The sequence below is a fragment of the Plectropomus leopardus genome, chromosome 21 (assembly GCF_008729295.1).
Source record: "Plectropomus leopardus isolate mb chromosome 21, YSFRI_Pleo_2.0, whole genome shotgun sequence".
NCBI lineage: Eukaryota > Metazoa > Chordata > Actinopteri > Perciformes > Serranidae > Plectropomus > Plectropomus leopardus.
The window spans coordinates 24,967,842-24,995,660 of record NC_056483.1 but is presented as its reverse complement, the minus strand read 5'-3'; the positions used below and the strand labels follow the sequence as shown (position 1 = coordinate 24,995,660).

General features: G+C 38.9%; 1 protein-coding gene across 1 annotated transcript in view; it reads right to left on the bottom strand.

Moving 5' to 3' along the window:
• Positions 1-24,026, bottom strand: part of LOC121960364 (2-lysophosphatidate phosphatase PLPPR4-like) — a 45,441-nt gene extending 21,415 nt beyond the window's left edge. The window contains exons 1-2 of the mRNA XM_042510024.1: positions 23,742-24,026; positions 3,118-3,303 (exon numbers count right to left, since the gene is read on the bottom strand). Coding sequence (XP_042365958.1) covers positions 3,118-3,303; positions 23,742-23,828 — 273 coding nt within the window. The 5' untranslated portion in view covers positions 23,829-24,026. The remainder of the gene's footprint in view (positions 1-3,117; positions 3,304-23,741) is intronic.
• Positions 24,027-27,819: the final 3,793 nt, after the last annotated feature.

Below are 27,819 nucleotides of genomic sequence, written 5' to 3'. Positions count from 1 at the left end.
CGGCACCATGTGATGAGTTGGGATAGGAATGTGTTGCGTTCACGTCACACTTGCTGGTTGTGGTCTGTAAGGAATGCCAAAACACATGTGCGTCCAGCAGCTCATTTGTAACACACAAGTTAGGTTTTTAATTGCCTATATATGTGAGCAATTCATTAAATTATATAAAATATTAGTTATGTAGAGCTTGTATGTTGGCTGTTTGTCGATAAAACTTGCAGATATAAATGGAGTGTGTGTATAGCTCCGACTGTAAACCTTACTGACACGTCGCTTCGTTGACCCTTCGGGGGTCAGTGTACTCAAAGGCCTCCCTAACCTGCTCTCTGTGTTCAGTCAGATTCATTCAGCTCTATTCTAAATCAAATAAAGGTTGTAAGATGTTTTCATAATCCATCAATGGAATTATGTTATGTACTGCTACATCCAGTAACTTTTTTTAGTATCATTATGTTTAATAGATAATCTGATCACATCCCTGGTATGAAACCATTGTAGAAACCGGTGCTTGGCTAAAATATTGTTAGTTAGCCATGAAAACTTTTAGTTTGATTCAGTTTTGTAGCTGTGCTACAACTGTTACTCACATTGTTACAATTCAGACTCACATGCTTCATTTGAAACATGGCAGCATACACTTTCCATATAATCTGTCACAACATGTTTCCTCATGGAAAAACTAACAATTTTTTTTATAGGAGACACATGTAGGTTGTTTGCCCGAAATTATAACGTGGATAAAAAAATCTTTGATTAAAAAACATCGAATACTATAGTATCAGTATACCTGATCCAGAATGTATACAGTTTACACAATAATTTCAAAAAGAAAAACTGAGTGAGCTGTGAGTGGTTTGAGCAGAGGGCAGTCAACTCTGAGTTGTGACTGTGAGCAGGAGAGCAGAGGGAACCAAAAGTTCTGTGATCAAGGATCTGAACTTCTCATCACTCTGCCCGGCAATGCATGATATGAAAAAAATCCTCTTCTTGCTTCTGCTGTATTCTCTGAAAGTCTTCCTTAACAAAATCACTACAAAAAGAACCTTTATGTGAATGTTAAAACTAGCTACAGGAAAACAACTTTCCATGCATTGGTGTGTGTGTGTGCGCGTGTGTGTGTGTGTGTGTGCGTGTGTGTGTGTGTGTGTGTGTGTGTGTGTGTGTGTGTGTGTGTGTGTGTGTATGGCTTGTTTTCAGAAGCCTCCAAGGAAGTGATGACATGCCTGCACAATAAATGTGCATGCACTGAGAGTGCGTGTGGCCTGAGGTGGATAGGATCATAGCTGATAATATAGATCAGCAGTCAGCGAGCCCTCTCAGCCTGCAGGGGCCTGTCCTCCTGACCCACAGCTCCACTCACACCCCACATCTACACTATGAGGACATGTGTTGGTGTGTTCTGAAGGGACTATTAGAAGGCTTTTCATACTGTGTGTTTGTGGGTTAATGTTTGATTCTATAGCCTGACCAAAAGGGAAACGCTGTCCCCAAGGTGGGTCTCAAAGTAATTTTAATTATAAAAAATAATTGTATTGTTTCCCAAAGAAAACTGAGGCGTTGTGTAGAGAATAGGACACAAATAGGAGCCAGAAAGGTAAAAGCATATAAATGTAAATACCATCACTGAAGCCTGCGTATACAGTATGTATGTTGCAAAGTTGAGTCTGTTTCCGGTGACCCGGCAAATGCAAACTGGCTTAACTGGCATATATCATTAAGTCATGTTCTGGCAATTTTAAAAGTAGTCACAGCACTAAATCCAACTGAAATTACATTAGTAATAAGATATATGACAGCATAATTAAGTCAATGTTGTATACATGGAAGAGATCAGATTTTACCAGAGGGGGAAACATGATTCAGCAGTCGCCAAAACACCATGATTGTTTACTTTTTGCAGTGATGAGAGGAAACATGACAGAGTTCATCTCTTTAAAAGACTTAAACTGTACCAATATGAAAACATTTTGGATTCAAAGCCAACAAAAGAGCCTTCCTTACTGGTGCCAGTCTGTGAGCTGAACCTTCGGCAGATGCTGTGTTTCCATTTATATCTTTGAGTTTCTCTAGCAGTTTACATCTATATCTGTTAAAACATGGATGCTTCACACACATCTTCCCCCCGGCAGCACAGAAGATCTCTACAGTCAGCACAGTATCGGTATTAGTGTCACCAATTCAGTATCTAAACAATTATCTCCCCTTCTGTTCCTGACTTATGACGTTGTGTGATGGCCAGAAAAGTGTTTTTGCAGAACAATATTCTGTCACAGTTGATCTTTGACTTCTTGGATATAAAGAATTCACTTTTTCTATCCTATTAGAAATCTGTGTGAGTTATAGCCAAAAAACATGTTCTATGAGGTCACCGTGACCTTTGACCACCAGATTCTAATCAGTTCATTACTGTGTCCAAAGGATGTTTACCCCAAATTTGAGGAAACTCCCTCAAGGCTATCTTCAGATATTGTGTTCACGTGAATAAGACGGATTCAAGGTCACAGTGACTGTGACCTTTGACCACCAAAATCTAAGCAATTCATTGTTGAGTCCACTCAAACTTTTGTGCCAAATTTGATTAAATTCCTTAAAGGTGTTCTTAAGATATTGTGCTGACAAAAACTGAACAGACGAGGTCACAGTGACCTTGGCCTTTGACTTATAACCACCAAAATCAAATAAGTTCATCATAGAGTCCAGGTAAAGGTTTGTGCTAAATTTGAAGAAATTCCCTAAAGGCATTATGTTTTCAGACAACCTGAAAATGTAATGCCTCCGGCCTCAGCTATTGCCGGCACAGAGGCATAAAAATATGATGGAGGATATTTGAATCTGTAACAAGCAAGTGCTGCTGACTCAAACTACAATACTGAAGAAAAAAATTATACAGGCTTCATACCTACAACCTCATAACCTCTTACTTTGTGGCGTTTTACTCAACATGTTATTACTGAAGCATCATGTTTCAGGTACTGATGTCCATGCTGTCTGTCTTCAGAATCAGACACTGTCAGTACTTCCTCTGCACAGATAGTTTGTTCACCTCTGAACGGGTCTATGAAATCCTTCTGATCTAAGGTTAGTGATCTAGTTTTCTGTCATGTTATTAATCCTTACCGTGATGGCGGGTCCGGCAAAGGCCAGGCTGAGCAGCATCAGCAGGGGTATAACTTCGTGGTTGGGGTCGATGTAGGGAAGGCTCAGACTGCGGTCGTGGCAGTTGAAGCCAGACTTCACTGGTTTGAACACATCCGTCCATTCCAGGAAGTACAGACTGACCACAGATGAGACCAGAATGGGCAGCTGTTGATGGACACAACAGGAGAAGACACAAGAATTAATGAAGTTCAAAGTCATAAACAGCAGAGGCAGGAGGAGCTCCAACAGCCTGGCAATGAATAAATACATAGAGAAACAGGCAGTCACTGCTGCAAATGTCCCCATCACCCGATGGTTCAATGACCATGCTAATTTGATTTGATAATGAGCACGAAGGCATGGAAAATACTTTTCATGACCTGGGGGGTGTAGGATGGTGCTGAGGGTGATGGGCGATGGCATGTGGAATTAATTGCTCTTCTGAACATCAAGTGCTTCCAATGAGCTCAGCTCAGATCTTCTATATGAATCCTCCTCCTTCCAACAAATGCAGTGAGAAACAGATACTTCATGTTTATTATAGTCGGCTGGAGGTCTTAAAATCATAAAAGACCAATCATTACACAGCGGTTCAATTCCAGCCATGAAATAAAGAGAGAGTAATAAAGCTGCTGTTGATCTCTCAGCTGGGTAAATCAAAAAGCTTCAGTGGTCTGTGGAGGCTAGCCAGGGGCCAACTCTGCAGAGGCCCCCTCTGGTTGTGTATATTTTTGCTTGAGACATGTTGAATGGCTGTCTGCAGCCATTTCACCACTGACCTGTTACACTGTCATTTCACTAGTGGACATCCAGTCCTCACGAGCACTGAGAGAGCAGAGCTGTGGAACTGAGAAGACACACAAATTCACACTGTTGGCCTGTTTTATGGACACTTATGGAAATCTGTACTGTGGAGCTACTAATCACACAAATATAGGAGGAAAACTAGAAACATAAAGATGGCATCTGTTCATTTGAATGAAAGCTGTTTACCCAGTGCATACACAAAAAGAATGTTCTCTCTTGCCGCTTTGAGTCTGTGTAATCTCTGAAACAAGGCTTGGGCAGAATCACAGTATTAAAGTATACCAGGGGATTAGGAAATCCTAAAGGTATGTTTATCAATACTGTCGTAAATACAGATGCTACTCTCTCGCTCTGTCACACACAATGGGTAATAGATGTATCATTCTGTGTGAAGTGTTCCTTTAACCCTTTCAAACCTGGTCAAATTGGCTTGATTTCTCTCAAAAATATGGAAAAAAGGCTACTAAATGACCCAGAAATTAGCAAGAAATTAGTAAAAAACTACCCTATAAAAAACCCTAGAAAAGAGGTGCTGAGTAGCTCAGTTGGTAAAGCAGGTGCAACATATACAGAGGCTACGTCCTCGCCACAGCGGCCAGGGGTTTGATTCTGGCCTCCAACCCTGGCTGCATGTCATTCCCTCTCTCACCGCCTTTCTCACTTAAGTTGTCCTATAAATTAAAGGCCAAAAAGCCCCCAAAAAACTTTTTTTTTCGCAACAAAAACCCAACAACAACAAAATGGGAAAGTAAAAACAAACAAGGAATTGACCTGGGGAAAAAATGCTTAAAAACTCTAGACATTCTGTGGAAAAAAAATCTTAATATTAAATTACAATGATTATAATTGATTTTTTGATTGATGATTTTTTCCCATTTTTTTTTAAAGAATATTTTAAATTTATGAATTTCTTGCAATTTGTGGGACATGTCTTGCCAAGTTGCTAATTGCCATTTCACCATGTTTCTGAAAGAAAAGGGTTCATGGGGTTAAATACTTGTGTGAGGCATCTGAATGCAGCAGGAGGAAAATTATGTCGCTACAAAAAAAACAGTGTTTGTTCGTGTGTTTCCATGAGCTCCTGTTAATTGCTACGATTCTGAGGCATCAATTAAAAGTTTCTCTTTCTGCAAACAATCAGCTGGAATGAATTTCCTCTTGGGCAGTCCCTCAAATCAGCTCTCACATCTGTGTATTGAAACAATATTGCTGTTTTATGGCCTCCTATAAAAAAAAAGCCTACATCATATAATGAGGAGAGGGATAGACTGAAATGGCACGACTGAGTCAACTAAATGAGACATTCAAGTCAATAAAAGGCTGGTAATAACGCTGCTCATCTCCTGGGACAAATGTAAGCACCTCAAATTGCTTGGAGATGTTTCTCACCGAGACTTAACAAGAAAGTGAAAACTCCGGTATCGACGACTCCATTTCACAGCCCAACACTGTCCTTCTATTGTGTCAGAACTCCCTCCCAAATGTTTTCTAACAACCCCTGAGGCTCTGTGGTGTCCTATTAAAGAGCGCCACAGAGGAGTGAGGTGCATGTGAAGGCAAAAAGCGGATGTGTAATTGAAGGCAGTAAAGTGTCCACAGATGACTGCAGCGAGGTGTGTCAGTGGGAGCTCAATGTGGCCCAGAGCATCATGGGCCATATCATGTAGCTTAATACTCTGATTCACTGGTACACAGTGGCGCAGTGCTCGCTCAGCTAATGCTAAGTAGAGCAACATAATGGAGGAGGCCCCCAATAGGAGCCTGACACAGGGGGATCTCTTCAAGTCAACACACTCCTGCTGGGAGCAGAGCCACTAATACACACTCACAACCACACAGAGGGCCTCTGTTTGCACACTTCCTGTGTTTTATCAGGCTCACATCTCTGCCAGGGGTTACTCACTAACACACTCCTTTTCTTGTGTCTGTCCTGGCTTTCTATCACCCCCCCCCCCCCCCTTTCTTTTCTTTCCTCCTCTATAAAGAGAGAAGTCTCTCATTGAGTTTAACCAATCAGTTTTTTTTTGTTTGTTTTAGATTATGGGTAATTTCAGGACAGGAGGGACATTTGGGCAGATGGGAGGCATAAAAAAAGACTATTATCTGCTTTGTAGGACTGTGCCAGCGCCCAAGTTGTCATTGTCTTGTGTAGCTGCAGCCAGGAGCCTCAGGGTTCGGGAACCAGGCCAGCCCGTACACCAGCAACACATGCTCATCCCAACTTGTCAAACAACACTGCTTGGTCAATGTCAACCACATCTACATGATGCGCTATGTCTCCTCCTGCATCTTTTATTGACATTCCAGGAAGCATGTGAGTGTATGTCTGTTATGTGCATACTGTATTTTCAAAATAAACTTCTGCTTTCACAGGAAATGTACGCTGTTCGATAGATATGCAAAGTCTTTTTTAAATTAAACCTAAAACATTGGTATAACATTTTATGTTTATTTTCTTGTGCAACAAAAGCATGGAGATAGGTTTGCTGAAAACATCATGGTTTGGCTTAATATGGGAACCATACAGCAGGAATCCAGGTGAAAGTCTGGGGTTTGCTGGACTTATCCAACTCTCTCCTGCACAGTGTACACTCTATAGAGACTTACTAGCTCTTTATATTAAGGTATTGCCGGTGGGTACCAAAGTGCTGTTGGCCGGTGCGTATGATACAACAGCAAAAACTGCCTCTTTGCATCTGTGTCTGACACCAGCATCACCATAAAACTGGTGGTATTTAACAAGAGAGAACAGGCCGATAATGCCATGGTTTTACTCTTAATTTATTTAAGTTGTTATTTCAGAACCACGGACAGCGCGTCCATAGTGCTGAAACAGAGCAAAGCAGATGGACACACCAGAGGCAACCTGCAGCCTCAGAGCTACATGGGGCTCCTCAGCTTCTCTCCAGTGGCTTTGACAAAACCATCAAATGAAAATAACAGGGTTTTTTGGGGTTTTTTTTTTTTACATTTTTGTAGGCCTATTCCATTCTCCAGTTGTAAAAATGTGTAGCACCAACATGCTCATCCAAACTCGTCACATGGTGCCACTCTGTCAGTGACAGAGTCTTCTGCATCTACTTATGACGTTTTAGGTATCCTTCTGTGTGAGTTGTTTACGCTCTGGGATGCTGTTACAGTGATGTCAACAAATGCACATGGTGGGATAAAGCAGCACGGTCCTTATGTTTAAACAATAGCACACGGCAACCAATGCAGACCGTCGCGATTGGGGGGTCAAGTGTTGCTTGGTAGTGAATGTTGGCCTCAGAGCCCAGAGATGGTAACGGAAACCCAATCAGGTGTCTTCCTCTTTTTATATCTCTTCTGTTTCTTGGGTATATATACTTGGCATGCTTTTTCAAGGATAATTTGTACAAAAATGGGGTTTGCAGACATTTATTTAATGTTCACTTATTTACTGTTCTGACTGGTCACATGACTATTCACAAATGTATTTAAGATGGTGTTTTGCAGTGTCACTCTAGTTTGATGAAGAGCTGTGTTGCTGGTAACGTCACAACTACTTTGATGCATTAAAAAGGTGATAACTGGAGCCGTTTTTGGTTACTGACTCCTGAAATAGACAGACAGATAGAACATGTCACTTGGTTCAGTGTCTTAGCCTGCTTGCTTTTCGTAATTGCAAATAGAACTTTTATACCCACTGCAGCTGTATGCTTCTATTTGTTAAAAATGCATTACACAGAGACACGTGCAGTAGAACTACAATAGCTATGTGTGTTTGTGATTCCTGTAAATGCATGTCGATGAGCAGATTCTTGCACACTAAGTTTGAAAAAGGCTTTGCTCACCACCCTCCACCACACTCCCCGAGATGTCATTGCCTCTGTGGGATCCAACTGATGGAAGTCCATTGTTGATAGTGAGAACTTCACTCCAAGTGTGACCACAAGTGCAAAATAAAAACCAAACTGTTGATCCCAAAATGACTGACTGCTTGAAGAACATCCGATAATGCATGAATGTGGTGTGTAAAAGAACACTCATTTTACAGGTGCTGTATGTTGGGCTCCAAAAAAACTGCTGATATTAATGTGTGATCACTTTGTGCAACAGGATAGCTATGGAAAGAGAAGGAAAGAAATCTATTTCCTTAGAGATGAAATGATACATTGTATTTATGCTTGTGTAAGGATGCTCATAAAAGGCAGTAAGCTATGTATAGGATGTTAAGTAGCTGAATAAATGCATGAAGCAACATGCATGTAGAAGTTATCCCCCCCACACACACACACACGCACGCACGCACGCACGCACGCACGCACGCACGCACGAGCACGCACACACACACACACACACACACACACACACACACACACACACTCAGCTCCTCCTCCCCTCTCTCAGGTTTGTATTCTTGGCTCACCATCAGCCTCTCCACCTTTCGCCGAGCATCTCAGCTTGTGGAAATGAGGAATATAGGTCAGTGGTGTCAGCACTCGCGCTGCTCATCCTCTGCAGATGAAGCTGCTCCGGGAGGAATACTGTACGCTCCCTACTTCAAAGGAGATTTCTGCAGGATATTTTATGTCACATCCTGTTATTTCCAAAGTGCAGCGTGATCTGCTGAGGCCAGTAGCAGCTAATCGCATTTGATACGCTTCAGTCCGTACACACGCTGATGACTCCTTTCTGTGGTGAGGAAAGTCATTTAATGCTGAAACTGACCAGTTCACAGAAAATAAGTCATTTACCGTCTCATCAAGATTACTGAATGTGCTGCTCACATCACAGTAAACATCAACAAGCAATATTTCAGACAACAAATAGCATTTACATTCTGCATGTTGCATGACTATTTGTTGCCCTGATATCAGCAGCTTTGTATGTCCAAAACTTAGCCAAATTAAAGTGGATTTGTTATGAAGATTCAAGATTTTGATGCACCCATTTTTTTTTCTTGATTAATCTAATGATTTATTTTTCTGATTTGTCAATGATTAATTAAAAAAAATATATATATACTCTAAAGATCAGATTTTCATTACTCTATTAAAAGATCAAAAAATTTAACCAAAATTAAGTAATAAAAACGTGTCTAGGCTCATTTCTATGTAAATAATTAAATAATATTCTATTAACTTATCTTCTCTTAAAAACAGTGATAAAAGTGGCATATGCCAAAATTAAACTCATGTCCACATCACTGCTGTAACAATATTAATAATAATCTTTATTATTATCATAGACCCTATTTTTCATATGCCTGATCAGAAAAATACTCAAACTTAATAGCATTGCTCTGACACACTGCAGTGATACAATAATTTACTGCATGATATACTGTTGACTATATTATTAATGACTATATCAAAGCAGTCATTTCCCTGAACTGGAGAATCAGTTAACATCATAAACAGGATTCAAACTGACAGAAAAGAAAAGCATTTGTTTACGTAGCCTACTCAACCATGGTAGAATCACAAAAATCAAGGCAAAAATAACCACAAAATCAAGGATAATGACAAAATAAGCACAGTCTCAGCAAGTCTACAGTATCAGCCAGCAGGACACTTCACTTCTGAAATGCTCACAAACACTCTGGGGAGGACGGCGCAAAACAGCCTCACAAATGTTATGTCATCGACATGCTCCCGGTGGGATCAATGAGTAAAAGTTTCTGCTGGCAAAAGCCACCATTAGATCAAAATTTCCCATCTACCTCAAAGGATGATTCCTGTTTTTGCTGATGGTTCATAATACTTCCTCTTGTGTGGGGAAAATAAATAAAATAAATAATGAAACTTGAACTGGAACACGTGACAGTGTCATGAAATCATAACCCCCCCCCAATCCCCCATGCGCCACTAAAGCTGATATTACTTCTCATAAATAAGATATATCCAACTCTACTGGACCCATTGCAGTGAAATTAGCAGAGCTGTTCCTGCTCCATGGTGGATAAACCCATCAATTTTGATTAATGATGATCCTTTCATTACCTTTAGGTCAGCTTTACATTATATCTCCAGAAGAACTCACCAAGACTTTCAGCAAAGCTGAAAAAAAATTATGTTGGTTGACCCAACACTAAACAACACAACACACTAAACTGTCTGGTTTAATGATCCTGGAGTCATGATCATGATCCTTCACTTCAGTTTCCAGTATCTATCTTATAGTGCAGTTAGAATGTAGATTTTGTGTTTAACTTTGTGCACTGACTTCTTTGGGTGTTTACATTTGGATAAGTGTTGAGCCTTGTGCCATACAACTCTCCTCTGAGAGTTTTCCTGACAACAATCCCTCCGCTGGCTGCCATGTGTTCCTGGCGGGACCTCAGTGACTACAGAAGAAGCGGTGCACTTTGAATAATAGATGTGTAGAAATGGAAAGCAGGCTCCAGTGGGCTTTAGCTGGCAGTTATTTTGGTTGGGTGCCGGGCCAACAGCACAGACACAAAGTTTCTACAGTGAGTTGAGGCATCAGACTGGTAACGATTCAAGTCTCTCAGTAGAAAATGAAATGTGTTGTGAAGTAAACTCGATCAACACATGGAAATGCTTTGGATAAAACAAAGGGGAAACAGAGGGAAAGCTGCCAGCGGTTGCTAAAAACAGCTATTTAAAAATGGTAATCATGCATTTTTTTTTATACTAATATCAGCTGATAGTCCAGCTTTCATTAACCGAGTTCCCATTGCAGTCTAGAGGCAGTTTGCATTCACTCTTACTTTTGGATAAGTATGTTGCTATGGACACAGAAGTGCTCAGGCCTGAAGTAGTTAATGAAACAGGCAGATATCCCTGTCAGTGAGATATCTTTTTAAAAACATCCCCTTGAAAGTTGGAGATTCAAATCATCAGTTGACTTCTTTGGGTGAGACTACTTCAAGACAAGCAGTCGTTATTATTATTATTATTATTATTATTATTATTATTATTATTATTATTATTATTATTACTGTGCAGTGTACCACTGGGGATATTTCGGTGCCCAAATTTTGCTGCAGAATGAGCACTCTTGACTTTCACACTGCTCTTAGGTACAAGCAGTTGCGGACATGCAGGCAGAAGAATCCATGACAGTCTGATAGAAATTGCTTAACCTTGTCAATATATTAAAAAAAATTGTTTCAAAATGCAAAAAAATGTTATTGAAAACATGATTTCAAAATGTGTTGATTAACTATTGAAATTCTGTTATTAATTAAGATTTTTTTTAAAAATTGTTCAACAGCCCTAATACAAGTATGAGTTTGGGGTGACACAGCAGACATGGTGCCAAGACACAATATAGTGTCTTCGCATCTATGGCACAAGTTAATATTTGTCAACTTGATTGGGAAATTTGTGGGACACTGTGTCATGAAAGCCTACGGAGTTGAGATTCTCCCGATGTTACCAAGATTAAAAAATGCAGGCAAAACAATGTTGCCACCTGTGGGCTATATTATTTCATGAAGTTCTGAAAATATATAGTATTTATCACTTGTCTAAGCCTATTTTTAACCAAATAAGGTGTTAGCTGCCTTCCCCAGTCAGTTAATTAGCACAGCTGTTGAGGGCACGAGTTTGGCAAGAAGTTTTGTACAATGATGCTGTCAGGAGTGGCAGAGTTAACATTCACTTGTGTATTTGTACTTGTGTTTTTTTACCTGATTTTTTAAACATTATTCTTTTACGCAAGTACTGTTTATCACCAGTATTGTACCTAACTTAATTTCAAAGTCAGATGAAAAAGTCCTGATAAAAACAATAGAACAGAAAGAATGAGCTAAATCAGCAGCAGAGTATGAGCTGCTGGTGTGTGTGCTGCAGCCAAAGAGCAGAGCTTCATGTCTGAGCTAATAAATCACTGATGTAACACACCACCCAGCAAGCACGCTAAGTCCCTCTCATAAAACTAAAGCATGATTTTGCGTGAGCAACAGGTGCACACTGGCTCAAGATGAAATTCTCATAATGGATCCACCGGAAGCGATTTCCTGTTTCACTGAACCTTCAGCCAGGAGTGTGAGGACTTTCTGCTGTTTCAGACAATAATCATTGTCATATCACAAATTAGGAAAACTTAATTGTCCCCAAATGTTAAAATCTGCCCTCAGTTTTACCATAAAATATATAAAAGACATACCCTAAGAACATAAAAACATTAAAAAAAAATAAAAAACAGCAATACATTCCATGTAAAAAGTAGAAAAATAGGTCACTGGTTTTATTCTAATCACACAGAGGAAGATAAGTGTATATTTATAACTGATCATTAGTTGTATTAAATGTAAATGTAAAGTGCCATCTATAAATATAGTATTAATTGCTGGTTAAGAGCTTGGTGGCATTAAGTTGTTCTAATATTGGACACTTTGAAATGGAATGGAATTTATTGTCTAGCCTAAAGGTGATCTAAATGTTTATTTACTGTGTTACAGAATATTTATGTCATGAGGCGCAGATGCTTCCATCTGGCTCTCTGTCAGCTCCGCTGCATTTGTGATAAATTTATAGTATAATGTTCTTGTGCTCATTCCTTTCCTTGATGTTACTGGAGTAGTATTATTGATGTATTAACATGAAAACAGTACTTTAAAGGTGGAGCAAGCTGAGCAGGAGCTCATTTTAAGTGTTTTATATATTGTTGCATCTATAAAAAATCATCTAATTTTATAAAGTCATAAAATCTTGATCTGAAACACAACTTAAACCTCTGGCTGTAAGACAAATAATGGTGAACAAATACTGGAATATTTCCCTGTGAGAGGTAGTGGAGTAAGAGTATAAAGTGGCTTTTTTAAAAAAAAAAAAAAAAAAAAAGGCAAAGTACTGATAGTTAAAAAAACATGAAGGCTTGGGCGATCATGGTATTACAGTTTAACAGGGTATTTAGAAATCACAATTTTTTTCAGTACTGTCACGAATACAGGCGCTCCTCTTTCTATTAAATTCATCATATGTAGTGCACAGCGCTCCACCAGAGCTCAGTCTCCGGTCTCTACTAGTGGAACAGGAAGCTTAGCTGAAAGCCAGCATGAAAAGTTCCCGGACTGTAAACAGCTGGTGGCCAGCAGGCAGAGAATGAGCATGGGGAATAATGGCATGTTTTTTATATCTAACTTGTTAAATTAGGGATTTATTTCATCCAAACCAGAGCTGGCCATTGTTGGAACAGTGGACTTACTAACTAGAATACTAACAAGAGGGATCAAGATGGTTTGGGTGAGTTTTATTTTGTTTCTGTAGAGTTTGAATGAAATGTGTTTTATGAGTTCTTTCGTGACCGAGATAAAGTTGAATTCAGGAAGTGTACAGTTGTATTTCTCTGTTTAATAAGGAAAAAAGGTGTTAGAATATCACTTTTCTACACGTTTTGGGTTTCTATGTGCATTTATTAGTCTGAAAAGCAGAAAGTAAGTAGTACACTTGCTGTTGGGTGCAGGTTGTTAGATCCACATTCTTTTTCCACCATATACCGAAAAACCCTGTGAAATTTCTAGAAGGTATGAAGGTATGAAATATTACATGCCTAGTAAAGACAACAGAAAAAAGTTGGTTGTAGATTGCCAAAAAAACACAGAAACTGAGCTTCTCATGCACACAAATCAACATAAACACAACAAGCAAAAAACTGACAGAAGTAGCTGCTGTGAAGCATCAGAGAGTGAACATGTTGTGCCTCAGGCAGAAAAAAATATATATCTGCCTTCATGTGTTGCAAATAAGGTGCTTCTGTCTGACTGCTACAGTGTTTGAGTGAGTGGCTGGTTTAAGTATGTGGATGACTGTTTGACTGACTGCCTGATAAACCAAATGTCTGATTTCCTGACAGTGACGAGTAAATCTACTGCAGCTCACAGAGCAAACAGTGCAGTCAGAACAGAGGAAAAGCAGAGTGATAAATCAGGGAGCAGAACGTCTTAGTATTCCTTACGCTCTCTTTCTCTGAAAAGCCCAGGCTCCTCTGGGAGGGTTCAGCTTAGCAGAGATGCTCTATTGGCCTATATCTGCTGCCGCTCGGTGCCAGCCTCCTCTCTGTGTCTCACTCTCTTTGTCTCGCCTTCGTTCCCTCTGTTCCTGTCACACGCAAACACACTCAATCTGTGTCACATATTGTTCTATCTCACTATCAGCCTCTTCCCCTTCATGCTGTTTGTCTGCTGCCCTCAGGTCACAGTTAAAGCCAGACATGATACAGACATTTTTGTATCAAAGGTGCAAATAAAGGCATCGCAAAAGCAGGACTACATCCTACAGTTTTCACCTCAAGATTTCATTCTGGAGAACTTATAAATGTAACCAGGTCAGACACATACAGGACCAATCACCACCATGTGAGGGAGGCTATATAATGACATCACTCACTGGCTCCTAAAACTCCTCTATGTGTTCACTGTCAGACTAAAAGTGATGTTTATAATCTACTGACTAATCAACTTTTAGTGGCACCACATATAAGTGTTTTTGCTTTGGTGTAATGTAACAAAGTATTATTATTACATTATAGTACTTTAGTAGTTTTTGGAAGTATCTGTACATGAGTATTTCTCTCAACTTTTACTTTTACTTTTACTCCACTACATTTTCTTAGTTACTGACTAAGGAGGAACAGAGGAGGTAGGGAAGGGATAAATAAAGAAATTGAAGAGAAGGAAAAACTGGATTTTGCTCTTTAAATCAGTAAATTTCAGTACATTTCAGCTGTAAAAAGACCTTGTTTTTCCACTGGTGTAATGCACACACATTTTTAACGCGGTGTATGTTATAAATAAGTAAACATCACAATTCTCAAGTTCTGCCTGCTTGCTTTTTTATTACCAGAATTTATTTTTATTTTCAATACTTAATAACATTTAATATCGTAAAATTACTTTTGATAGTTACTCACAGCGAACATTCTGCTTTTCATTCATTTTTTTTTTAAAACACTGGGGGGAAGCAGTGTTCCACAAATTGTAATAAAGTAGTAGATTTAGAACTTTTTTTTAAAAAAAAAAAAAAAAAGCTGGATAAAATAATGTCAAGGGACAAACGAAAAAACTATATGATTATTATAATTCAATAATAATTACATAATCTAAAATAATGTTACAGCATTATATTTTAAGCACTTTTTCATGGTAGCTTATAATTTCAGATCATTTCCCTGTACTTTTAACCCATTTTTTACATAAATAATAATTATGGAGAAAGATAGAAAATAGCGAGGATAGGGTTCCCATCCACCATTGCATATTGATTTCCAAGTATTGGAGCTGTGCAGACTTTACATGCAACTTTTTCCCACACATGTAGATGGCTCAGGTGTATTAAAAGCCACTAAAGTACATATGACAACACACTTTTGCAAATCTTTTTTTATTTTTGTGAGCTAATGAGGCTTTTGATGGAGGACAGTCTCCCCTCACTCTTCCCCTCCCATCTGCTGTCTCACATGTTCTGCAGAGAGAGCTGCTCTCTGGCATTGTGTTCCTCTTGTGAATGTTTACTGATTGTGACACCAACTCTCCTATTTAATGTAGCTCCACTTATGCTGTTGTTTTGTACTAACTTGTAAGTGTAGCTGATCGTTGTGATGTCTTCTGGTGCACGATGGTTTTGACTGGACAATAATTAACAAGCCTCCTATACACGCAGCTCACCAGCAGCTCTGACAGCAGAATAAAAAAAAAAAAACACAACAACTTTATAAAACCTTCTGCTGATGAAGAAAGCAGAACACATTGCTGAAAGAGAGAAAACTGACATACAGGAGAAATAGAAAGGAGAGGCAGCCAGTGTGCATTAAGGTGGACAATTTAAGCAGCACTATACAAGTTTGATGTGGGCACACTGTTTAAGTGGCTCTGAAAGTTGATTTCTGAGAGTTATTCTCAGGTCTTTTGATACATTTTATAATAAAATACATTGTATTATTATTGATTCTAATGTGTATCTAATGTGTATATTCATTCTAATGTGTATGCAGTGAGTAGAAAAAAGCAGGTGAAGGCACCCATTTAACATAGTCAATTATTGTATGCCAGGACTGTTTTTTAGTTTTAGCTGCAGATGCATAATTTGATTTGTTAAGTTTTTTAGTGTACACTGCAGACAGATATTATTGCAATTGACACAATACAAATGTTAAAGAAAAAATAAACAAATTAGCTGTTCATTTAAGAGACCTGTCTTATTTTCTCTTTTATATATCATATTGCTCTTTAATAAGGCAAAATTAATGTAATTAAAAATGTTGTGCATACAAATATCTTATCCAATTACTCAATTTATTGCCAAAATAATCAATAGAATACTCAATTACTACAATAATCAATAGCTGCAGCCCCAGCACTGCTTTATGATTTTGACAAAAATAGCACATAAGAATATTTTTGAATATCTTTGTCCTCAGAGTTTTAGTTGAAAAGCTACAGTTTTATCAGCCCCTAGCAGAAACAGCCTCGGCAGCAGAGGTCAAAAGGTCACAGTATGTCAGATAAAGGTTTGAGGGTCAGTTCATCCAAAATCACAGCAGACATATTTTCTCACTTTGTCCCTGTTGATCTGCATAAACACAGACCTCACTGTCAACACTTTCACAGAGGCTGTTTCTTCTCTTCAAGGAGACAGGGTTCAATAGAATATTCTCAAATTCAAATCTAATTTCAAATCCACTTATCAAAATGACTCCTTTCATATCGCTTATCAGATATTATGAGCTTAACCTTTCAGCATAAAGCAGAAACTCTACATATTAATCAAAGCTCACAACTTGTAGGTCTGACCTGAAAATGGGATGTGCAGCAGAATATATGAAATATGAATATATTAACCCTATAACACCTGGATCCAGATCAGTTTTCTTGTGCTGCATTCAGATGCCTTTCACCAGCATTTTAATCTCTAAAACGTAAGAAAATCGGTTTTGTTTGTTTCAAGAGCATGAAAAGAAAGTGCAGTGAGCAGCTTCGCAAGAAATGTTCCATGAACTGCAAGATATAATTTATCTAATTTAATTTAATTTATTATTTAATTTGTATTGACTACAGAAAACAAACTTAAAGTCGCTGAAAGGCTGAGGCTGATCTATTGTCTGACACATCAGCAAAAAGATTTGCTAAGATCCAAAATACATTAAAAGAAATTATGAATGAAAAGGAATCTATTTGTTATAACATGGACAAGAGACAAACATAGAGTCAACACAGCGATCAAAGGTCAACAAAAATACATCGACCCACTTCGCTCTGTCTTCTATCAACCCAACACTGTTGAGAGGCAGATACTCGTATAGTTTATGAATGTCACTTCCTGTATCCATGTGACCCAATTCTACCAAAAACCTGTGATCATAAAACCAATAAATATTAATATACCAAAACACAAACACAAAAAACATGTAACAATACTAAAATATAAACCATCCAAAATCAACATTAATGTTACCAAATTCTCTCCCTTCCAAATTAATTAATGGCATCTCCAAAATAATTTTTAAAGCACTTTTGTGAAGTTATTTACTTTTTTAAAATTTGTATTTATTTATTCTAATTTTGTGGTAATTTCAGAATTTCAACTTGCTCAGGTTTCAAAGGGTTAAATGGATGTGACACATCCAGTGATCAGATGCAGCCTCCTGTACTTAACCAGCTCTCTCAAAATTCTGCAGCTCCTGATTCACAAACTGACCTGATTTAAATGCTGATGCTGATATGGATTAAAGTGAAACTGAACTGAGGGATTCTTCAGTGACGTAAACTGATCAGCTGATCACTCCAGAGAGGAGTCCTCGCTCTGTCACTCCTTTTGACTGATGTCTTTTCTCTCACAATTTTTGTCTGAAAACACACACAAGCATCAGAAAACACATGAACCAGAGGAGCTGTGGTTTAAGGATGTTCAACATGTGGTCTGACATCACTCTGCAGGTCACAGCAGGTCAATCATCCTCTAATCTGAAACAGAGACCATCTCAAAAGACCAAAATGTTGTGTCTCACAAAGTTATAATTCAATCAGCACAGGAGCTGAGTGCATAAACAGTCTGTGGGTAACAGAAGCCAGTGTTAACCTTTTCTGCAGATGCACCCTCTGCTTTGTCCTTTATCTAGGCTAATGGCCGTGTCCCTGCCTACAATTAGACATGTGATTTCATCTTTTGTTTTCCCCCAGTTTGAGATAACAGTTGTTCAGCCCTCCTCATGCTTCCATTTGTTCCACTTTGGAGGAAAAGCAGCCTGAGGCTTCACAGTGGAGCCTCACTGCACTTCAGCACTCAGTCCAAACTAAAGTGGAGCAGCCAGCCTGTTCCAGGAGCACACCCATTGATCTGCAGCTGCTGCTCTATGCATATATCAGCAACAATCAACAAAACTGGCTCATATTGATCACCAGTAAAAGGTTAATACAGTAGTTCACTTTACTAAACTTTAAACTAAACTCATATCTTGAAAGGTCCACTCAATCCAGCTGATTAAAGGTGCAGTGTGGCATTCTGGGGAATAATTGTTGCTTGTTGTGTTTCATTCCCAGGTCGTCAAATAACAATGACTCAGGGTTGGCAACCAAACCACCAACCCAACAATCTTGGAACCTGTCAACTACTGTTTGTTGATGATAAAGCCCCAAAGTGCCAACATATTGGGCTAATCCGGTGTAGCCAGCACATACCCGAGCCAAGACTTCCTGTTCCGTGTGCTGGTAATTGCCACTAATCTCTATAAAAAGATATCCGCATGTGAGTGCACATGAATTTATCTCATAGGGCCCACTTTAATATTGCATATACTTATACTCTGTGCACAAAATGTGCTTTTCAAAATCAAGCTTTAAAAAATATTAGAATTTCATATGTTTTTCTACTTCCATTTAACCCTTTAAATGCAAGGCTTTTGTTTTGGAACTAAGCTGGAAATTCAAAGATTACACAAAAACACACATTCTTGCCAAAATGTATGCCATATGTATGAACACAACCAAAATTATCAACAGAAAAAAAGGCGTAAAATCCCAATAGCTAATAGCAGATGAGTTCTGAAACCTATCATTCAAATGTAACTGGTCAATACTGCTCAGGATACAAAAAGAAACCAGAACACTACCAATACCAAAATCTTGTCCTACAGGCTACAGAGTGTATGTCTTTTGAATCTCTTTATAGAGATTACCAAACCAAGTATTTAACAACCAGGGAATGACACTTGATGATCAACTATATCTTTCTCCAGAATGACTTATTGCACTGTTAATTTTTCATCATGACTTTAAGAATGTCGGCCTATTCTCATTCCAAAATCTTACTAATTCCTTGGCCTTTTCAGGCCTGGAAAACAGGAGTTGGAAATTCTATGACTTTTATGAGTGTGAGAACCCTGTTTTGTTGATATCCTGACATAGGCTGTGGCATTTCAGAATGGCAACAGCACAGAAAGTGCAGCCAGCGTAGCTAACGCAGCTAGCCGTGCTACAACTGCTGCTGACTGCAGCTACAGGTAAACCAGACAAGACCCAAAAAAATTCAGAGAATTAGCTCAAGCATGACTCAGTTTGATAGAATATGTGTTAGGGCTTCCCTGCTCTGTCTCTTTTAGCTCTGGGGCTCTTGGCCTGAAAAACCTCAGCTCTAGGTAAATTTACAACAACATACTGCTTGCCATATTGTGGGCACAGATATTGTAGTAATGAGAAGAAAAGTATTTTACCAATATAAAGAGTGTCCTCACATAAAACCAGGCTGTCTACTTTTGAAACTGGTGCTACATGAGCAGAGAAAACAGAGAAAAAGGATGCTTTTGCTCAGCCTGTAGCCCAAGCAACAACCCAACAGCTAGCCAAACACCGCCACATGACCTCCAGCAGAGTTTCACTGTGAGGGTAGCAGGGATATCTCGATCTTCATTTAAACGTACTACCCACATAGTTTTGATACAAAGCTGGGTGAAAATAGGCAAATTAAAACCTGAACAACTTGGCCTGATCCCTCCAAAATCATGGGAAGAGGAAATGGCCCCAAAATTAGCAAGAAATCAGTATAAAGTCACAAGAAAATTACCCCCCAAAAAAAGTAAAGTAAAAACAAAAACAACAAAAGAAATAAAATGACCTCGAGAAAGTGCAACAAAAAATAATCCAACACATTTTATTCTGTTACACAATTTTAAATATATAATTGAGAGAATTATATATTTAGAATTAATCATAATAAAATTATGTAAATATATATAATTTTATTTTTTTTACAGTTTGAAATTTATTGCCATGTTGTTTTCCCTTGTTTTTGAAAACAAACAAACAATTTTTTAGGTTTAAATGCCGCTGAAAGGTGTCTGAATGCAGCACAAGAAAACTGATTTCAGGTGACAAATCGGACATTCTCAAAGTCTCAGGAAGTCAATCTGGACCCAGCGCACATCTTGTATTAGGAATGCAATAATACATTGTAATAAAGTGGACGTTTCCTACTCAAAAGAAGTTTTATACTCATCAATAAGTACTTAACTCAATAAGTTACTTTTGTAGAATATATTCTACATATTATATTTTATATTCTATATAATTATTTCCATGTTTGACATTATTGTCATGGTAACGTTGTCAGCCAGCGAGCGTATGAGGTTTAAGTCATCACCTGTCAGAGTTTAGGGGTCGGCCAACAGGCCTCCGTTCAAAATTAGTTAAACGGGTAACGGGCAGTCATGTTCTGTCCTGCGGGCAAAAGAAAGCCAGACTTTAGCATCTTCTGTCAGTGTAAATTACATCGCCAATGCGGTGAGGATATCACCATCCAAACGTGCAAAGAAAAGAAAAGTTCACCAAGAAAACTGAGTCTTCAAAGACGAGTGGATGGAGAAATATGTGTTCATTCTGCCCCGATCCAGCATGAAGTCTGTGTGTTTGATTTGCACAGAGACAGCTGGAGTTGTGAAGAGTGGAGATGTTAAACGCCACTATGACACAAAGCACAGACAGTTCAAACAGAGTTAAAATCTTCCTCTGAATCAACACACATGTTGTCTCTGAGATCTGTGACACAGCAGAGAGAGCTGCTGAAGCCTTCCTCTGAGTGGCCCAGCTGCTGGGCAGAAACAAAAAGTCTTTTTCTGATGCAGAGGAAGTTGAGTCTCTGTTTGAGGGACAGGAGAGACAGGAGATGTTATAGAGATTCAGTTATCACCAAGTTTAATAAAAGACATTTGTTTATCATCAATTGTTGCGATTCCAACTTTTGAATATTAAGATTGAGAACCCCGGTGTGAAAGGGTTAATCCTGACTACAAACCTTCAGTTGTCTGTTTTTCCAACCTGAGTAACAGCAGTGTAATGACAGTGAATAATCATGCTGTAAAAAAAAAAAAAACAACAACAAACTTCTAAAAATGTCTGAAAACCGCATAAAACAAACATGGACGGCTGATGTCAGCTCAGGCCTGCAGCTCATGATGAAACCCAAACCCTTATTTCAGGGCAAAAAGTTTTATACTCCAGTGACATTTAGGTTTGGTGTTTGATGTGCTTCTCTCTGACTGTGAAGCTATCAGCATTAAACCTTCATATGTCAGGTAAAGAGCCGCAAATCCTGCCTGCAGAGCTAAATCTCTGTGGGGAGGTGGACACAATGATTGGCACGCTGTGATCTCTCCTCCACATCTACTGTGGGACACTGCAGTCACGGCTGACAGGAGAGCAGGATGGGATTGAGCTAAACGGGCCACCACCTCGGCTCTCTGCATACCAGCCACTGACACACACACACACACACACACACACACACACGCTCAAGGAATGAGCCTGAGTGGGCCTAATTATATGCACAAGTGCTGTAGTTCACTGAGTAGAATTAACTTCCAGCGTTGGCCTAGTTTAAATGCTCACTGCTGTTTGTAAAAATAGCGGCCTGAAAATCCTTCAGTGAACAGGAGCCGCAGCGATTTTAAAAAGCTCAAGGCTGACATTCCTCGTTCAGGCACATTAATTGTACTGAGAGTGCATCGAAATGTAAATGAAAGGTTTCAAAAACAAAACAAAAATCGAGGGAATCCCCTCACCAAGCCAGTGCTGCGAGAGGAATCCATGGGAATGAAGCAGCCATCCCAGCAGCATCCATGACACGGCGATAGAGGCAGCTCTGGAATATATGATGCCGGTTTGATGGGAGAGCCACGGGCGAGAGGTGAATTAGAGCATGTATAAAGAGCACAGCGGGGGAACGAGTGACAGTCACCACAAGCTGCATGCAATCTCTGCTTAACTGTTGGAAATCATTTGAATTATTTCCCAACAGACCTTTAAAACTGACATTCTTACAAATAAAATTTAGCAAATCAGCAGAGGACTCGTTCTAAAAGACATTGCTGTCAGTGAGGAGTCCACATGCTTCATGGCTGCACTGTCCTGTCACCTCACACTCACATACCTGACAGTGGAAGTCGTTCAGTTCATGTTTGCATGCTGCACATAACCTTCATACTGTTATGTGCAGCCTTACAGTATGAGCTAAAACGTGTCTTCAAAACCTGCAGGCTCCAGGCATGTTTTCTTTAAAAATCACCAAAATGACACAATTTATCACAGTCAAAAACTGTCAAAACGGCAGTTATCATTGGATTTTCAAATGACCGACGATCCTTGAATACATCATGTCTTGTACAGATTTGCGAAACAAAATTCTATCCGTTTTCAACACTTTCAGGGTATATTTAGTTTTCCAAAATGGTTCAAGGCCATTTGAAAATTCCATAACTATTCCAGGTTTTTCATGACAACACAAACCCTGTGTGTCCCTGTATTTACAGTATGTTGGTCCAACTGGTGGCAACTAAGTACATTTATTCAAATACTGTGCTTCAGTACAAATTCCAGGAACTTGTATTTTTATTTTCATGCTACTTTATACTTTTACTCCAGTACATTTCAGAAGGAAATATTGTATTTTTTTTACTTCATTGCATTTTTCTGAACACTTTAGTTACTTTAAAATTAATATTTTTGCATAAAAAAACATATGAAAGGTTTATAAAATATGACATTTGTTATGAAATTCAACTGCAGAACAGTTCATACAAGTACAGCTCCAACAATCCATTGAGTAATTAATCAGTCAATTCATAGAAAATTACTGGAAAATTACTATTACTTTCATACACATTTAAGTCTTCTTTTATTATTATTTTTTAGATAATTTTGAGTTTTGGTGGTGTAGTTTTCATTTTTTTTTTAACTGTGAGGTGTCTTTAGATGTTTCTCCTTTTTTTGTAATTTTTGGGGTGTTGTTTTTTATTATTTTAAGAAATTTGGTTTTGGGTCGTTTTTTCTTTTCTTTTCTTTTTTTTAAATAATTTTGCAGGTTTTTTTCTCAGGTTTTAAAGGGTTAAGTGAAGGATATGACTACTTCTTCCTCCACTGGTTGGTCCAGCAGCTGTTACCACACAGTTAATATCAGTTTATTTGGGGACGTATATAATAGTTGATTAGAAAAGCAACATATAACAAATTCACAAATCTGCACTGCACTGTGTCTGTATACTATTGTAAATCCAGCCATTTCTCTCCATTATGAGCACAGCTGACTACAGTGTGCAGGTAACAGATGAATTATGGGATGTGTCATATAGGCTTATAGTGGAGGAAAATCACCTGATCGCACTATATGCACATTTTTTGTACTGAATATCGACACTATAATCTGTGACCTACATATCAGAAGTCGTATGAGTGGAGCCCTGAGCCCATCTTACACACAGACAGATGTATGGTGAGGCTGATGGATGTTTGCTGATAGTTCCACACCAGCAGCTCAGCCTCCATCCTCACCGCGCGCTGCTGCTGTGTGATGGGGACACAGAGCATGCAGTGAACCCACCTCTACGAAATAGAAACAGGGCAGCAGGCTGACGCTGTCTTTGGTCAGGATCCCCTTGTCTCTCGCAGACATGGTCGGGCCGCTCATTTATCCACACAGATCCAAGATGAGACGAGGGAAGAAAGGCTGAGCTGTCCTGCCGGGATCAGGAGCGCTCCATGCCGCCGCGAGGAGCAGGATGCTCGGGTACTACAGCCGCTCAGGATCCAGCCCACACTCCCGACGCAGAGACCCGCACGGCCCTTTTTCCTGTTCTAGTGAGGAGCCCGGGGCTCGACTCTGTGAAGGTCCTCCGAGGAGCTGTCAGGTAAAGAACCGAACCACACCGACTGACGGAGGGAGGAGGAGGAGGAGGAGGAGGAGAGGAGAGGGAGCGCAGGCGCACTGGGGAGGACTCTGGTTGACGGAATATGGATGTGACTGCTGACACTGACAATGGATGGATCAGGCTGACAGTGCCAGTGAAAATGTCACTTTGCACATTCGGGGGGAAGAAAGCGCGCTACATCATGTCAGCGCGTGTTGGCACATGTTGGCACACATGCAGCTATCATGACATCCTTCTGACGTGCTCCATATTCGCATGGCTCTGTCACGACCAACTGGTCTGTATTCACCATAGGCTGGCCATCCACCGTCATTTCTGGGAAGAATCCAGGATCGGGTCTGGCACAGGTCCCTCCTCTGCGATCAGCAGCGCCACCATGCAGCCACAAACATGCCAGTTCATACATTTACCAAGACAAGAATAATATTTTCCTTGGATCCACAAATCCAGCTGTATTTAAATGTTTGCACGCTGCCAGATTCATCATTTGGCCTGACACATTTTCTTTTAACCCTCTGGGACTGTTTGGCGCATTTTAAGCGTTTTTCATCTTCTTTTCCCCCCACTTTGGCTGTGTTCGTGCATGTGGCAAACATTGTGGCATAGACAATGAGTCTAAAATACACTCTGGAAACAAAATTGTTGCATTCAGATTGTAAAGTGCAAAAAAAAAATGCGCCATTGAATCTCATTCAAAATGCTATTTTTGATCCCACAGCCATCAAAGCATAAAAACATGCATTGTATTATTTCTGGGTGTCATTCTGGGCTTTTGACTTGGAATTTGTTATTTTAACTATTTTACATCCGATATCGTAATTTTTACCATATTTGGCACAAGGAGAAAATGCATGCTATTTCCACTAGGTGCACTATCACAATCAATGTTGCTGCTAATAATCAACATATCCCAGGGTGTCATCAGCAAACAATATGTACTTAGCATGTAGTATATTGAAACTAATTCACTTTTTGTGTTTAAAAAAAAAAAATCTAAAACCATAGTGGCATCAGGAAAAAATGGCATTTAAAGGGTTAACATTTTAAAAATTAATTAATATGTGATATTTATGATTAGGACTGATGTTGGTTTTAAAAAAAAAGAAGCCTATTATCTGAACAAAGCGGTATGATTGTGGGTATTTGACACTGCACAAAAATTGAAAAAGAAAATAAGGAAAAAACCATAGATATCCCAGGCTGTGAGAATGAAAAAAAATCTCCTGAGCATGTAGTTTATTATGGTTAATTCATTTTTTGTGTTGTTTTCCATCTAAAAACATAGTAGCATCATGGCAAAAACCTGAAAATTAATTAATATTTGATATTTATGATTAGAACTGATGTTGGTTCAAAACATTAACTCAATGAAAGTAGCAAATAGTATTGTATAATATTTTTAAAGCTTGATTCTGGAAAGAGCATTTTGTATGCAGAGTGATACAAGTGTGATATTAGAGCGGGCCCTAAAGGGTTAATCAACTTTCATTCCATAAGTGATCAAACACACAAACATTCACATGTAGACAGAAATAGGCCTGCTTCCTTTACTCCCTGCAGTTTACATACATACACAGATTTGACTCGTGATAATGGGGATTATGAAAACAGCAGTAACATGAGTCAGCCGTGGATAAAGGGATTGATTAGATCAGTGCTTTCCAGCTTGGGGGTCATAACATGTTTACTGGTTTTCTTAAGGATAAATTCCTGATGTTAACTTGCATGATAATTTATTTTTTTTAAAAAAACATTTCAACAAAAAGGTTGAAAAGGAGCAATCACCAATGCTCCATCCATCTTCTTTCACGTTTTTAAATTGTAGCGCTGAATTGAAGGCGTCTTCAATGATACACACCTGTGCACTTGTTAGCCTGTTCCAATGTGTGTTCACTGAATGCTGGGAAGGAGTCCTGCTAGGCCTCTGTAGGACCTGACATGGAAGGACCTACCAAGGAAGCATTGTTGACTTTGAGAAGCACCCACAATTTCATTAGGCGGGTTTCCACTGCAGATTTGTGCCAAACTTAAGAGATATTTTTGAAATGTCAATAAAACACAATTGCGTGATGACTGCGTTTCCACTGAGTGATGTTGACTTCTCCTCTGGCGGTAACATTCCAAGAAACATGGTGATAGATGTTGAAAACATTAGCAGCTTTATTTCTATTGCAGCCACAGCGCTAGCCGTCATTATTTCCAATTATATAATTGGAATAATTTAAAATAATAGAAAGGCAAGCCCCTCATACATGGAAGCGGCCACATATGAGGGGTTTCTGGGAGGTGATAGTCCACCATTTCACAGAGGAATTGTGGATTCAGAACCTCCGGATGATCTGCTCAACTTCTGAAGAGTTATATGATGCAATAACACCTTTTGTAGTGCCTGCTACATCAATAAATTCTGCAATAAATTTGTAAGGTTTTTTTCGAAATTGACATGTTTCCAATTATGTGTATTTTATATTCCCGATTTCAATTTGTGCAGTTTTAGGGTTAATGGAAACCCACCTACTAAGACTACTGAGAAGATGTCCTATACCATAAATTAGTGAACATCCTGCAGCCAATCAAAATCCAGCATTCGCCCACACCATGGTATAATAAAGAGAATTCTCCAGTGCTGATTGATCAGAGTCTATCTATAGTCGGGCCTCAACATGAATTGATTTAACGGTGTATTTGTTTGTATTTCTTAATATAAAACAAGCAGCATGTGTGTTCTAAGGACCATATGCTTGCATACTTCTTAATATTCTGAGCTGTCAACAGTGTGTGTGTGTGTGTGTGTGTATGTGTGTGTGTGGGGGTTGTTGTGATGAGAAGCTGTGATCACAGTGTGTGTGGTGGGCTGTGAGCTTTAACGTCTCAGTGTTGACACTTGAGCTGCCTGCCAAGGTTTCTTCCCACTGCTCCCTCCATCTCTGCTGTGATGGTAAACGGACACTACACACACACTGAGTCAGCCTGTGTGTGAATAGGACTCTTGTTACTGCTGCAGGATCACACACAATGCTGCCTTCACTGTCCAATCTAAGCTCTGAAATTCTAAAACTACAAGTCAAAGGAAATCCTGTTGCATGTTCATGTTTCTTGTTTTTAGGAGAGATACATCTAGGAGCATTATACTTAGCAACTACTACAAAGTTGTGAACACAAATGTCTGTTATGGACAACACGTTAACGTCTGTCAACGTGGAAGAGAATTTAAGAAAAGGTTCCATATTCTACTCAGTGGTGGAATGTAACTAAGTACATTTACTCAAGTCCTCTTCTTAAGTTTATATATTGACACACCAGTACTTTACTTAAGTACTTTCTTTTCATTCCATCTGTAACTTTTACCCCATTGCATTTCAAAGAGAAATATTTTTAAGTTACCTCATTAATCTGATCACTTTGGTTACTTTACAAATAAGGATTTGCGTTTAAAATAAAAAACAAAAACACAAGAAGAGTTTATAAAATACCTTTTTCTGTTATAAATTAGATTACCAAGCAACAATTAGTTGATTAACCCTCTAGAACCTGTTCAGAGATCACTTTTCTTGTGCTGCTTTCAGACACCTTTCAAAAGCATTTAAAGCTCTGAAACCTTGGGAAACTGATTGGTTTATTTTGAAAACATGGAAAAAAGGCAATGAGCAACTTAAATTTTCGACTAGAAAATTAGATTCAAAGTTATTATTATAATAGATTTTAAATTCTGTTTAGGTCATTTCTTTGTTTTTTTGTTTTTACTCTTGC